Here is a 15,549-nt window from a genome sequence, read left to right as displayed (position 1 = left end):
ATCAGATTGGTTTGACATGATTTGTTCTTTACAAATCCATGCTGGCTGTTCCCTATCATCTTGCCACCTTCCAAGTGTTTACAGAGGATTTTCTTAATTACTTGCTCCATTATCTTCCCTGGCACAGAAGTTAAACTAACTGGTCTGTAGTTTCCTGGGTTGTTCTTATTTCCTTTTTTTAAATCAACGGGCACTGTATTTGCCCTTTGTCTTTTGGAATCTCTCCTGTCTCCCAAGATTTTCCAAAGATGATAGCTAGAGGCTCAGATACCTCCTATGTCAGCTCCTTGAGTATTCTAGGATGCATTTCATCAGGCCCTGGTGACTTGCAGGCATCTAACTTTTCTAGGTGATTTTTAACTTGTTCTTTTTTTTAATTTTATCTTCTAAACCTACCCCCTTCCCGCTAGCATTCACTATGTTTGGCATTCCTTCAGACTTCTCGATAAAGACTGAAACAAAGAAGTCATTAAGCATCTCTGCCATTTCCAAGTTTCCTGTTACTGTTTCTCCCTCACTCACCAGTGGGGCCTACCCTGTCCTTGGTCTTCCTCTTGCTTCCAATGTATTTATAAAAAGACTTCTTGTTTCCCTTTATTCCCGTAGCTAGTTTGAGCTCATTTTGTGCCTTTGCCTTTCTAATCTTGCCCCTGCATTCCTGTGCTGTTTGCCTATATTCATCCTTTGAAATCTGTCCTACTTTCCATTTTTTATAGGACTCCTTTTTTATTTCTAGGTAAGTATAAGTATACATGCACTCAACCTTCTGGAAGGATATAAGACACTGTCAACTGTAACAGTGTTAATTAAGTTTTAGGGCAAATGTTGAGTTACTTACTATTTGAATTAAAATTTTAATAAGAGCATCTAAGCCTATTACTAGTTATTACTCATTAAAAACAAGGCATCACTTCAATTATGTTAAGAAAAACTGTTATTCAATCTAATATTACATTTTGAACACATCTAGAGTCAAATAGTTCAACAAAACTGCAGTTTAATTTCAGAAAATGTGTTAAAATATATATTTATACATCAATTTCTGACACTATGTGTTAGTATACACAAATGATGGTCTCTTGAAACTATTTATGAAATGTACATTTTTAATTTAAATACTCAATATACACTGCACTTAATCTGCATGTTGCATTTATTAAATACATTAAAATCTGCAATGTAACAAAACGTTTTCTCATACGAAATTCAAAACACCATTTTAAATGAACAAAAGATGGCTCACTTCATTTTTTTAAACTAGTGGATAGCACACTAGTTCAGCTCCACCAACACCAGCTGTTCGTTCTTTTTTATTTGACATTGTTCACAGACTATTACATATTACAATAAGAGTGCTGGATAAAAACATGAGGTACGAAAGTGGTTCAAAGATTATAGGTCATGCAGATCATGCTAGACAGCAAAGAAAATTGTGAATGAGAAAAACACTAAATAAAAATACATAAAGAATGTGCATTATAAAATAAAAAAAACTCAATTACACAGCTTTGCTTCTTTGGTTACAAAGTAGGTTGAACAATTTCACAGCTTTTTATTCCCACCCCCAAAAAAAAAATCATACGAAATGTCAAAAAGCAGAGGAATCATGGCAATTTCTCTCTATTAGAAAGTAGAAACAGAAATGAGCAAAGTTTTCTTCATCAAAATAGCCCATCAATTATTTATTATATCACAATAACTGGTGACTACCTGTACAGATGCACTATGGTCTTCATACTTACACTCTATACAAAATTTACATTCAAGCTGGGTCTTGACTACAGTCAATAAATACCAAAAGGTAAATTGCCATTAGTGTTAGAAATATGCCAGGATTCTTTTGTTCAATTATTGCCTAAACATCTTATCTATTAAACGCAATCCCATCTATGAATCTTTACTGATACTTACATTTATTTAAAAAAAAATTAAAAAAAGTTCTGTGACATTGTTCATGTACATTATGAAAATAGCAGCCCTGTAATAAATAAAACAAATAAATGAAACTAACGTAGGCAAATGTTACTTATACTTAAAGAACAGTGGCTCTTAAGATGAATTGTTACTTCTTACATGAGATAGCAAGGCTCAAAGTAATCCATGGGTAAAAGAAACCTTGGAGAGCCAACAAAGCTCTGAAAGACCCCACTCATGCGCACCAAATAAATGCATATGCTTTGCATTAACTCCTTCTACCATTTCCCTTGTGCACTGATGACATAACTGGACACCAACTGCGCTGTATGACATCTCAAAGTGAGGGAAAGCTCTTGTAGAATGATTGTCTAATACTGAAAAGGCCAAAACACACAACTGAAGCATGGCTACTTGCTTTCATTTAAAGTGGAAAGAACACCAGTGGCACACAAGGACAGATTGCTTTCAGTTTTTTCTTAATGAGGAAAGAAAAGCTTTACGCTGAGGAAACATTCGGCTGCTGTGGAGGTTGCGTTGGCTGAGGAGGCTGTGCTATCACTGTTTGCAGTTGTGAAGTGCTACTAGGGATGGCCTGTTGAGTTGAGAGCTGGGATAACTGATCATTGTTTGAAAGAGATTTTAACAGTGCATTTTCACGTTCAAGTAAAGAGTTTCTTTCAATTAATTCTTTTATTTGTTCCTTCAAGACTTCCACTTCTTCTCGGACTGCATACATCAAATGGCTTTTCACCAGATCCTGTGAACAGTAAGGCAGCAGTTACACAAAACTGAAACAGCAGAGTTTTGCAATACAACTCTATCCTCTTCAATCCTAAAATGTTAGTATGATTTCACTTATTCCATTAACACAGATCTGGTTTCTAGTAACACTAGAAAAATATTTATCACTAAATAAAAACTATGTTCAGAAGTAAATATAGCACTTGGAGACATTGTGCAGCAACTTCCTCATCCTGAAAGGCCCTACAATTTTGCATGTTAAATAGGTTCTACTGCACAACAGAATAGGCATAGACATTTCCATTTGCATTAAAATTGCAAGATCTTTTCTATTCCACAGGAATTATGAAGGCTTTACAGCAATCTGAATATAAATAGAGCTTTTGGAACAGCCTTCCAGTTATATGTATTTTAATGTCCAAAACACACTTTATAATAAAAACAGACAGCAGGCTGTGTTCTAGGTTTTGGCTTCATAACACGCATACATTAATTGCACAAAATATCTTACTGAAACTAGCATCTTATAGATGGTTTTCCAACTTGAATGCGTGAACATGTGTTTCTTTGCTAATATAAATTAATACTATAAACACACACATTTAGCTTTGCAGGACAGTATGTCATTGGGAGCCAAGTAGTCCAGTGATCAGACAACTAGCCTTATTTCTAGGAATATACACCAGGGGACAATGTGATTAGAAGATAACTAAAAAAATAGTGTCCTGAGAACTAATGATGGGATCCTGCAATGCAGCGTACAAGAATCAGAAGAAAACTAAGACTATTTAGAAAGGGAGGGAAAAATAAAAAACCTACACACAAGTGGCAGAGCTGGATTTTAATTGTTCTTTTAAATAGTAAATAAACAAAGAATTTTTTTAAAAAAAGTATACTATATCTTGAGTGTGTCTATATTTAAGCCAAGTTTTTATGTTAAATCCTTTCAGATTGTTTAAAAACTTTTGTACATCAAGTTTTAGGTCAAATGTTAACTAATCCTGATTCCTTGCCACTCCATGATCTAGGAAAATACATTTCACATGGAATGGAAGAATCGGGACTAACTGAAGGGGAGGAGAACAGACATTGTATTCACACCTACAATGCAATTCAGCCTAATGATACACAATTTTATTCTAGAAATCTGCACGATCCTGAAAAAAGCATGTTTGAATAAAAATGGATGCGTCTTGAAAGATTTATTGATAACGGCTTGTCCTACAGGATGAGGCTCTCTTACCTGGGATTCTCTGGTCCGGCAACATCCATGGTCCAGCACAGATGTCGCAGCACCAGAGTGTCCCGCTGGAGGTCCAATGACAAGGTTCCCTGCAGGGCCAGCAAAGCAGTGGGCTGCCTGCAGTGATCCTGCTGTTAGTGTGGCAGCAGCCATGCCCAGCAGGGTGGCGAGCTCCACTAGCTCATTGGGGCAGGGATCTACAGCGTGCAGCTACCCAGCAGGACCCGGAGCCACAGCACAGCAATGGCTGCCCAGAACAGTCTGTTGGCCCCATTCCCTGATGGAGGTGAAGAGGGTTGCGGGAGGTCCAGAAGTGACCTTTCCTGGTCTGGCAAAATCCCTCATCTGGGACATGTCAGGTCCCAAGGGTGCTGGACCATGGAGGTCCAACCTATACTAGAAATAGGAATCTGTTTTCTACTTACCATTGCCTGTTCTATTTTGTTGTCAATGGCTACAACACTTGCCCCAGATGCACTGTTAAAAAAAGAAAAAAAGCTCAGTGGATATTGGGTTCAATGTTTAGTCAAATAGGAGTAATCTATTTGTATACACAAATCTGCTAACATGTTAAAAGTCTGTATTATGACATGCTTTCAGTGAGAAAACTGTACATCCTCTGTAGACGTTCTTAACCAACAATTAGAGCTCTAAAAATTTTATATATTTTGCCATTCCCATTCAAGCTTTTTCAGTTTAGCAATGATAAAAGATAACCCCCTTATTCCATACCCCTGGACACTTAAGATTACTAACCATTATAACCCCTTAATCCAATTCAGTTACTGTTTCACTTCCCTTCCTCATTATTCACACTATCACTTAGAAAAATGAAGGTTATGTAATATATAGAGGAGTCCCTTTTACATAATTAGCAAATATGTAAACTTGTTATCTCCTATGTTAATATGAAATGTTCTGACCAAAAACGTTCAGCATTTACTAACAAACTGCCAGAAGAGGAACTATATTATCAGGAGTGTTCTTATGGCTTTGCAGTAGTGTGCCAATAGTCAATAGCAGCATAAAGGTATACACAAACATCCTGAAATCCCACAAGTATGTTCGTTTGCTCCCAAGAAACACTGTATGCCCCATTAAGTAAGGTAACTAGAACCTTACTGTAGGCAATTTAAGTCAGTCCCATTTAGGTGCTTACTGGGGCCATGTTTTTCCAAGGTCAAGTGCAACAGTGTTTAGCAAGGCAAGTTTCAGATCATCAGCGCAAGATGGCAAAATGTCTCAATGTGTTTCAGAAACAGTTTTGAAGACTTAAGATGACAGCATTTGTGCTTTCAGATCGCGGATACGAATTTTACAACAGAACTTTTAAAGTCTTGCTAACTTTTAAGCTTCCTTGAATTACAAATGTCCCGTAGATGCCCTTCCTCAAAATCAAAAAGGCCACAAAAACTAGCCTCCTTTCTCTTGTAGCATTATGATTCAGGCAGATACCTGTTTCTCTAACTAAAATAATTCAACATTAGCCTTGCACAAAAATCAATTAAAAAGTGACTGCCCTTCAAGTGTCATTACCAAGCAGAAAATAAAGTTTAGTTTTAAAAATGTGTTTTGATTTTGCAGAGGAAACTGTTCATTTTGGATCAGAATTAACACTAAATCCAAAATTAAGATTTATTCTAAATACTGACAATTAAACAATCCTGTAGCATTAAGCTGTTTCAGTAAAACTGCTTTCAACTATTAGAGGGCAGGTCTGCCTGAAGAGTCATTTGCAGAATTAGGACCCTTGAAATTAGAATTTAACTGAACCAGCCAGAACTGAGACTGAACCAGTGTGCTGTGCAGCCCATCTCTAAAGCAAATATATTGAAATAAAAACTTCAGTTTTTATTTAAAAATGAAACTCAGCCTTTAGATATCACGGCAGAGAAGAAAATCCCCAAATGTAAACTAAGTGATGACTACCAACTTTTCTGCACCTTCCATTGATTTCTCTCAGTTTTTAACACATTAATTTTAGACTGCTCAGAAAATGAGTAGATCTGCAGGCTCTCTCATTACATCAATATTCTGGTTAGAAGATTCCATGAATGGAATGTTTGCCAGGCCAACATGAAGTACAGATATTAAATATTGAGTAACTAATTGAATAGTTGATGGAATTTCCATCGACTGTTTGATTAGCTGATAAGCACTAGTGCGCATTCCGCCTTTGAAAATGTACAAGAGCCCCAGAGAGGAAGCGCCATCACTGTGCCCCCTGCCCAGTCTCAGGTGGAGCACCCCTTCCTCTCTGTGATAGAGGCAGCAGGGCTGGGGCGGCAGCAACCAGTCGACTAATGTATTGACTATCCGATAAGCTTTTGCTTATCGGATAGTCGACTAGATGATTAGTTGCTTAGATCCATAACAGGAAGTACGCTGAACTCACTTGTGCACCACGGTGAAATGTCATTTAATTGCCTAAAGTTTTTAGAAGTGACAAATTAGATTAGGAAAGTTTTATTTTAGAGGGGAGTGTGGAAGATTGAAGGATGTCAGGGTTAGAAGATTATGGAAAACACAACAAACTTGAGATAACACTACAACACTGAGTATAATGGTTCAAGCAAGGAATGTAAAATCTCAGTTAAGCAATGAAGCAGTTAACTGATTAAAAGGAGATTAAAGGAGAGGGACGGAGAGGTGTGTTTGTGCTCCAGCCAAGCTGTTCCACCCCTAGCTGCTTGGCTAGAATGCATCCCCATCCCCATCCTGCCACAGGCAGGGGCTGATTCAGATCATTCAGAGCAGCCCCTGCCTGCAGAGGGTCTAGGGTGCCCCGCAAACAGGGGATGCTCTGGTGTCAGAACAGCCCTTATCTGTGCTGGAACAGACCCTATCTGTAATGGGCCCCTACAGGACTGAAGTAGCCCTCTACCACAGCAGGTCCCCAGCCCAACCAGTTAAACCTTCACATCCCTAGTTCAAGTATAGCAATCTTTCTTTCATCCATTTGAAAGTTACAAAACTGTCTTGGAGGCTAACAACATTCTAATTAAAAATGCATCAACATTTTTTTTCCCTTCAAGACAGGTAGATTCTTTACAATTAAAGACACTAGATCCAGCTCTTACTGAATCCACCAGGAAAAATCCCACTGGACTTGAACAGAATCAAGATTAGGCCCTTTATGCTTTGTGGCCAAATGACACCCACATATCCTTCCCTGTATTTCCATTTTCCCATGTTGAGCCACCCTTCGGGTTTGGGTTAGTTAGATGCAACTCCATTCTTCCCATTATGGTCTAGATGGTACTGGATCCTGCCATGAGGGCAGGGGACTGGACTCTATTACCTCTCGAGTCCCTTCCAATTCGAGTGTTCTAGGATTCCTGCTAAAAAGCCATAGATGTTTACAATTTTCATTACCCCTCAGTTATAAGAAAAAAAAAGAAAAAGAGGAAATAACCCAAACTTAGAATCCCTTAGAATAGCTGTAACTCTCAGCCTCTAACAGCCATTTATGACGCTGCTGAAGCATAACAAATCAGAAGTGAATTATTACTGAGAAGAGAAGTTTTTGAAAGGCCACTGGACTTTGCTTATTTATATGAAAGTTTACATTTTCTAATGTCAATTTACAGGGAGAATTACACTCTTGCCTCCCATTTAAGGTATTTTTCAAGAATGTAGGCTTTAAGAAAAGGTTTTTTTGGCCGTTTTCACAATGTTGTCAACCCCCAAAACTCAAGTTAGCCACTGCCCACCACCAAAAATAGTGAGATTATTTTTAAAGACAAATACATAGGAGTTCTGTTCGTAAGCCACCTGCTTTGAGACTGTATAGTGAACTTTTCTCAGTTAAGATTGTCTGCAGTCATGAACTGAACACTAGAAATTTACACTGGTGAAAAATGAAAGCTGTCTTTCCCAGGGGATATTCTTCAATTTTGTTTCCAAAAGCAACAATTCCAGAATTCTTCTAGTAGTAAAGCAGAGTTTCTCATGCAGTCCTCTAAAAGGGGAACTGTTGGAAGCAAGATTGGTACCTCAGACCCAATAGAAACACTGAGAAAACCACCACCTCACTAAAGAATTCCATCTCAGCTTCTAGAGCTGAAACTACTCCACATAAACAGTGTATGACACAAACACACATGCACCCTGTTCCTCATAGAATCTTCTGATCAGCTTTGCTTTCATGCTTCTGGGGAGAGGAAGCCAACTAAAGCCTCCACTTTCTCTCAAGTGTGCATGGCATCTTACAAAACAGTCTATGAAGAAATAAAAATTAGTAACTAACAAGCAAGAAGGGGGGAGAATGTAACAGCTATTCCTCTGCCTGCTTTGGTAAGGAGGCACTGGATAGAGAAAGAGAAAACAAACGTGTCTCTAACGTTAAGGCACTTACTAATTACACAGGAGTGCCCAACTTAGATAAACTGGAGTTGCTATAGAATGCTGTCTGTATCTTTCTACTTAACAGAAGCCCAGCACCTCTGCACCAGCTGCTGGGATTCCCCATCCAACTTTTTTTAAAATTATTTTCTGGGCTAGCAGGATGAGTCCTCTGGATTGCAAAAGTCAATTTTTTCAAATCCTGCTTGCACCTATCACCACTACCACCTGACTAATTTATGCACACAAATTTCAAAACAGTATCTAAAAATATAACCTACAAGCTTTCCCTAGACTTCGGTATTGGGGCTGCCAACTCTGCCAACTGGATGGACCCGATGCCATTGCTGGAATTTGGTTGGGAAAGATGGCAACCTTACAACTGGAATTGGGCCAAAAATGAGGGTTTCAGAGAGCAGGAGGAGGTTCCAGGATGGAGCAGAGAGTTGGAGTATAGGAGCAGGTGATGGCTCTGACTGGGAGTGCCAGCTCTGGATCAGGGCCTGGATACCAAACTGGGAAGAGTTGCGACTGCTCTGGAGGATAGGATCATAATTCAAAATGATCTGGACAAATTGGAGAAATGGTCTGAGGAAAACAGGATGAAGTTTAATAAAGACAAATGCAAAGTGCTCCACTTAGGAAGGAACAATCAGTTTCAAACATACAGAATTGGAAGTGACTGTCTAGAAGGAGTACGGCAGAAACGGATCTAGGGGTTATAATGGACCATAAGCTGAATAGGAGTCAGCAGTGTGATGCTGTTGCAAAAAAAGCAAACGTGATTCCGGGATGCATTAACAAGTGTGTTTTGAGCAAGACACGAGAAGTCATTCTGCTGCTCTACTCTGTGCTTGTTAGACCTCAGTTAGAGTATTGTTTCCAGTTCTAGGCACTGCATTTCAAGAAAGATATGGAGAAATTGGAGAGGGTCCAGAGAAGAGCAACAAGAATGATTAAAGGTCTAAGGAACATGACCTATGAAGGAAGGCTGAAAGAATTGGGTTTGTTTAGTTTAGAAAAGAGAAGACTGAGGGGGGACATGATAGCAGTTTTCAGGTATCTAAAAGGGTGTTATAAGGATGAGGGAGAAAACTTGTTCATCTTGGCCTCTGAGGATAGAACAAGAAGCAATGGGCTTAAACTGCAGCAAGGGAGGTTTAGGTGGACATTAGGAAAAAGTTCCTAACTGTCAGGGTAGTCAAACACTGGAATAAAATGCCCAGGGAGGTTGTGGAATCTCCATCTCTGGAGATATTTAAGAGCAGGTTAGATAAATGTCTATCAGGGACGGTCTAGACAGTATTTGGTCCTGCCATGACAGCAGGGGACTGGACTCGATGACCTCTCGAGGTCCCTTCCAGTCCTAGTATTCTATCCCTTGATAAAGAGAATAGTTATGGTACATGCCAGCCCTGCCTCATAACCTTAAGTCTGTCCTTTTTCAGCATTGCCCCCCTCTGGCAACCTTGTACTCTATGCTTCCAGTCCTAGTATTCTACGATTAGTGTCTTGGGGTGCAGAAGGGGGCTTTGGATTGGGATCAAGGTGTTTGGAGGGCAGGAACTTGATGCTCAAGGCAGGAGGTTGGGGTGGGAATTAGGTGCTGGAGTGGGTTCAAAGCTGAGTCAAGTCATAGAGGTGCAGACACTGGAGGGAATTTGAGTGTGGGAGGGGGCTCAGGACTGAGTTGCAGGAGGGAGCGCCAGATGCTTACCTCTGGCAGTTCCTAGATTCAGAAGCAGCTGATACATGTCCCTGTGGCTCCTGGGAGCATAGGTGGATAGAGTGGTGTCCTCACCTGCAGACATTACTCCTACAACTTCCATTACCTACAGTTCCAGGCCAATGGGAACTACAGGGCTATGCCTGCAGTCAAGGATAGTCTGCAGAGCTTCCTGGATTGTCACAAGCCATCATTTACAGCTCTAGCCCCATGGGAGGCCACTGAGTCTCAGGGCTTCCAGCCTGCAGCACAGAGACTTGCCATAGACCGGATGAAATTAAGCAAGGGGCTGAATCCAGCCTGCAAGCCAGAAGTTGCCTGCTCCTGAGCTATGTAGTAGCTACGTGCTACTGTTTCACTGTGAGCTACAGATGCGGTAAAAGCACCACTTATCTTCCATAATGGAAAGCTGTTTGAGAGGTGTGCCTCTTATTTGAATTCCACCATACAATACGCATATGCTTCATGTACACTACAGTTTTTAAATATCCAGAAAATATTTCATGTATTTTTTCCGAGGGATTCAAGGCTATACAGAAATGAAGTTTCCAAGCTCTTTAACAATCAAGACTGTATGTGCATTTGCAAACACAGCAAAAACTGTAGTTGTACGTCTGCCCAATTAATCTAAATATTATTTGTCAAAATACCGTAAGATAGATGAAGTAATATTATACGCAATGCTTTTATAAGGAAACAGGCACAGAAATAACATCTTTGACAGCATAAGAATGATGAACCAGTGTCATCTGTAGTAGAGTTTTTTAAGTGCATGTTTACCTTTAATGAAATAGTGTATCTTACTAAAGATTACACAAATTAGAAAGAATGTTCAAAATAACAGAAAGTTGAAGTAAAGAAGATGAGAAAGTATCTAAAAAAGATCAGGTATTGAGGGAATAGAATTGAAGAGAAGAGGCGTTACAAGTCAATAAAAACAGCACTATGAAATTAGATTATATTTAAATGTCTTGAATGATTAAAGGCATTCTTTTTTCAGCAGAATCATTGAAGAGGTTTAGTCACTTACATCCCTAATCTAATCGGAAAGCCTATTGGAGGCGGGAGGGGGAGGAGAGAAAAAGAGCAGCAGCCAGTTTAAAAGCCAGTTCCCCCAAGCACTGTCTCTGTGGGAAGGCAGAGATGCAGTGGAGGACTGGGCAAGACCCAGGACTCAGCTATCCTGGCTTGCACCCGGTCCCAGATGCTGCGATTCTTCCTTTTAAATTTAGTACAGGGTGTCCCTGCTATAAGTTGCCCCAGCATGCATCCATTCCGCACTAAAGTCATTGATCCTTGTAGGAACTGATGCGTTACAAGTCCTTCTGTTCCATGCAAAAAACAAAACAAAACAAAAACAAAAAAAACATGCCACACACCACCCAACCCAATTTGCACAAATGGAAGTCAGTCGGGGGAAAAAATTCCCTGCTTTAAGTTGTTTCGCTTTAAGTCCAAGTTTTTTGTAACTTATCTTGGACTTATAGCAAGGACAGCCCGTAAGAGCTGGGTGTCTCTTACTACATTTAAAAGGCAGAGCTGCAGTGGGGTTTGTTCCCGGTCCTGGGAGCTAACCCTGCTGTGGCTCTGCAGTTTCCCCTCTTAACTAAATTGAGTAGTTGATGGAATTTCCATCAACTACTCCATTAAGCTGATGAAACATAATTTAACATCCTTAGTTTAGATATTCATTATAATCTCAGCATGTCCCTACTTATTTAAATTTAACCTTGTGAAAGGGTTTAAATCACTAACATTTATGATTTCATTATAAACTATTTTAAAAAGTTTCCATACTTATTACCCTCTAGATTGATCATAAAAGAAATTCACTCTCAGTAAAAAGTGAAGCCCTGGCAAAGTTTGTTGGCACAAAATTGAAGTTTGGACACAAAATTAAATTTCTTAAAACCATAAACCTTTTTAATTTTGTTTTTAAAATTTGCACAGTACTCAATAAGGTACATGTACTATGAGAAGTTTGAAAGTTATTGCGTCACTTCCATGAATTTAAAATCAGACATATTGCTATGTATCAGTTTTCAACTTCAAGCTCTACTTTAAATAAGTGGAAGATATGCCCTACATACACTGAAGCTATGTCTACACTGTTTGTTTTTTCTAGAAGAGGAAATGGAAATCTCACCCTCTCATTTGAATCTTCTCTTCCAATCCTTTTTGTGGAAGAGGCTTTAGTAAAAAGGAAAGAAAATGCAGTGTAGACAGGACCATTTTTTGTGAAAAAAAAAAAAAAACCTTTTGCACAAGATCCTGTAAACCTCATTTTTTGAGGAATAAGGGATCTTGCGCAAAAGGGTTTTTTCCCTGAAAAATGGCCCTCTCTACACTGCGTTTTTCCCCCGCTAAAACCTCTTCGGCAAAAAGGATCGGAAGAGAATACGCAAATGAGCACGTGAGATTTGCATTTCCTCTTCCGCAAAAAAACAAACAGCGTAGACGTAGCCTGAGAGGTATTGATTAGCTGTAAGGTCTATTTCCTCAGGAACTACACAACTACTGCAACTCATCAGAAGCTTGGGGAGGGAGGGCTGAGGGAGGATAGAGGATGAACTCATATGGATTTAGATATTCTCTTAGCCTTTCATTGTTAAAGACAGCATCTGTGAAATCAGGAATAATATTCGTGTCTTTGAGATTGTTAACCCACCCACCACTACCACAGCTTTGCCAGTTCTTAGAAAATGAGGAAGATTTCCTGCTAGGAGTTGAGAACCCTGCCCTGAGGTCAGTAGGTAATGGTGTTGGATTTAGTTTAATGGATGGTTCAAAACCAGTTTCAAGAGGCATGTGTGAGTGCACTAGATTTACACAGAAAGGAATGAAGAGACATTCAGACACCTGGAAACAAGTTTTGGGTTTTTTTGTTGGTAAAAATAAATCCTAACCTGAAATAGTTTTATTTGCAGTGCTTTGACATGAGAAAATTGACAACAGTTCATGATAGAACACTGCCAGTTTTTCAGCAATTGCCAAAAATAACTTAAGATCCTAGCTGGATTTATTCCTCTAAACACTATCACATCATCCAAGACTTGTATAAAAATGCCAAGAGGCATTTGTTCTCCTTCTCCACCTCTCTTTTAAATAATCTTGTGTGAAAGTTGAAAAACCTCAAGAGGCCAACAAGCACACCTAGCAACACCTGTGCTAACTGAATGGTGAGCAGGAAAAACATTTGCAGGTTTCCCCAGGGAAGCTTCAATAATGACTCATTTCTTTGAAGCATCCATGTACCAAAAAAGGGGAAGGGGCACTAATAACCTTCTTCCATGCAAGATTAGTTTGTGATCAAAGTCTAGGCTTATTGTGATCTTTTACTTTAGTCTCTTATCATCTGAATACCACCTCACTATATTTTTCTAGCTCGTGCAGTGATTCATGTTCAGCTTTGACTCAAAACACTCCAGAAAATGATTAGCTACCGGAGACTATAAGCCCTATTTTTGAAGGATGGCTGGGGGAGAAGTTGTAAGGCGAGATTAATCTTAATGTTCTATAGTACCCTAAGGCTAAGTCTACACTGGTACTTTACAGCACTAACTTTCTGGCCCCCACCAAGTGCAGCAATTACAGCATGGTATAGTCAGTGTGAAACTACTCCTGGTGGAAGTAGTTTACATGAGAGTGCTGGGAACTCTTTCTCCCACCACTCCTGCAGCTGGGCAAGGATGTTAATTAATGAGTAATTTACTTGTCGAGTAGTTGATGGAATTTCCATCAACTACTCGACTAGTCGATAGCCACTTCCGCATTCCTCCTTGTACGAGGATCTTGTACATTTCAAAAGGAGGAATGCAGAACTCCACATGCAGTCCAGGGCCAGTGGGAAGTCTTGCTGACTCCGGGCTCCATGAGAGCACTTTACCCTTTGATATGCACATTTCAAATGTACATTTCAAAGCTGGCACACCATGTGCAGCCCAGGGCCAGCAGGCTGACTCTGGGCTCCACGCTGGTGCTTCCACTTTGAAATGAATAAGAACTCTTAAGGGGCTTTTGTGCATTTCAAAGGGGCTTTTGTGCATTTCAAAGGGTAAGTGCTCTCATGGAGCCGGGAGTCAGTGGGACTTCCAGTTGGCCCTAGGCTGCATGTGGCATGCCAACTTTGAAATGTACACGAGTCCCCAGCAGGGGCTCTTATGCATTTTGAAGCACCCTCATGCAGCCTTGAGTCAGTGGGGGATTCCCTGGCTGATCCCAGTTTCCATGGAAATGCGCATGGAACCCAGGATCACTCCCCAGCTGACCCTGGGCTCCGCACAACATTTCAAAGTGGCAGCAACACACAGAGCCCAGTGTCAGCTTGAGTGTCCCCAGTTGACTCCGGGCTCCATGCAGTGCTGCAGCTTTGAAATGCTGTGGCGGCAGCGTTTTAAATGGGCAGCACAGCATGGAACCCAGGGTCAGCTCCATGCGGCACTGCCGCTTTGAAACGCCAAGGTGGAGGGAGGAGTCAACTAATTCTTAACATCCTTAGGCTGAACTGCAATTTAAAATGTTAAGTGAAAACAAAGCCTGAGGAAATTCTCATATTAAAAGATAATTAAGTAGGCCACTGGGAGTTCCCTATCATGATTAGATACACAATACAGAATTGATCTCTCCCCCTCTCTCCCCACCCCACCCCCCTAAAGTTTCTTAAAAAGGAAAGAAACATTTAATTTTTTGTACAGTGATCAGATCAGTTAAGTCTAATGAAGTCAGATATTTAGGGCTTCAGTCTCCCCTGCAACAGAGTTCCACTTTATACAAAGAAGATGGGCCATAATCAGATTCTGTGCCTAGCATAACACTTATGCCATTGGGAATTCTGCACCAACACATTTAAAAATTCTGATTTTTGTAAAGTTCGGCATGTTTTCAACACACAAAATAATTATTCCAGTTTCACTTTGGTTCAAAACACAGGCCTGCAATTAGATCTAACAATATAGACTCCTCCTCCCCCCCCCCAAAAATCAGGATGTTTTTGATTAATAGATTCCTTACTAGCCATATTACTACAGAATGTTAAGTAATTCATTTAAACTATAATACACAAATATGTCCTGCACCCCCTCAGAAGCAATGCAAAGGCTTGGGGGAGTCAGGGATATCAGAAGGATGGAACAGTGTCGGGAAGGGAGGGGAAAGATTGTTAGAAGTTGGTGAATGTCCCCCTATGTCGGCTCTGGCTGATGCAGAGCCTCTCCCATTCAGTCAGACTCATATGCCCACTCTCCCACATGGCCCTGAAGCTCCCCACCCATTTGTTCCATTAGCTCCTGAGCATGTGCTCTCGTCTGTCCCCTCCAAGCCCTTCTGAACCTCAGTGTGCAACATCCCACCCTATCCCCCAGGGGCCCTGTGTGTCCCACTCTTCCTCCTGACCCAGCTCTACAGACAGGCTGTTGTGGTAAACGCAGCAGGTTGCTAGCTGTTACTGCTTGTCAGCTGGCTGTTCTTGTGCCACAGCAGCCTCTGGTGGGTAAAAGGCAGAAGTGTAACACTTCTTAGAAAAGTATTTTCTGCATGGGGAAAAAACATTGTGTCAGACATAAATAAGTTCTCTCTAACA

The 15,549-nt window shown here is 40.3% G+C and overlaps 1 protein-coding gene across 2 annotated transcripts in view; it reads right to left on the bottom strand.

Moving 5' to 3' along the window:
* Positions 1-1,088: 1,088 nt before the first annotated feature.
* The window catches only part of TSC22D2 (TSC22 domain family member 2), a 39,514-nt gene continuing 25,053 nt past the window's right edge, over positions 1,089-15,549 (bottom strand). The window contains exons 2-3 of one of the 2 annotated variants that reach the window (XM_075937713.1): positions 4,327-4,378; positions 1,089-2,674 (exon numbers count right to left, since the gene is read on the bottom strand). In XM_075937713.1, coding sequence (XP_075793828.1) covers positions 2,414-2,674; positions 4,327-4,378 — 313 coding nt within the window. In that variant the 3' untranslated portion in view covers positions 1,089-2,413. The remainder of the gene's footprint in view (positions 2,675-4,326; positions 4,379-15,549) is intronic. The other variant, XR_012906240.1, reaches the window with a different exon arrangement.

Source organism: Pelodiscus sinensis, chromosome 10, assembly GCF_049634645.1.
Source record: "Pelodiscus sinensis isolate JC-2024 chromosome 10, ASM4963464v1, whole genome shotgun sequence".
NCBI classification, from domain to species: domain Eukaryota; kingdom Metazoa; phylum Chordata; order Testudines; family Trionychidae; genus Pelodiscus; species Pelodiscus sinensis.
This window is presented reverse-complemented; position numbering and strand designations above follow the sequence as displayed.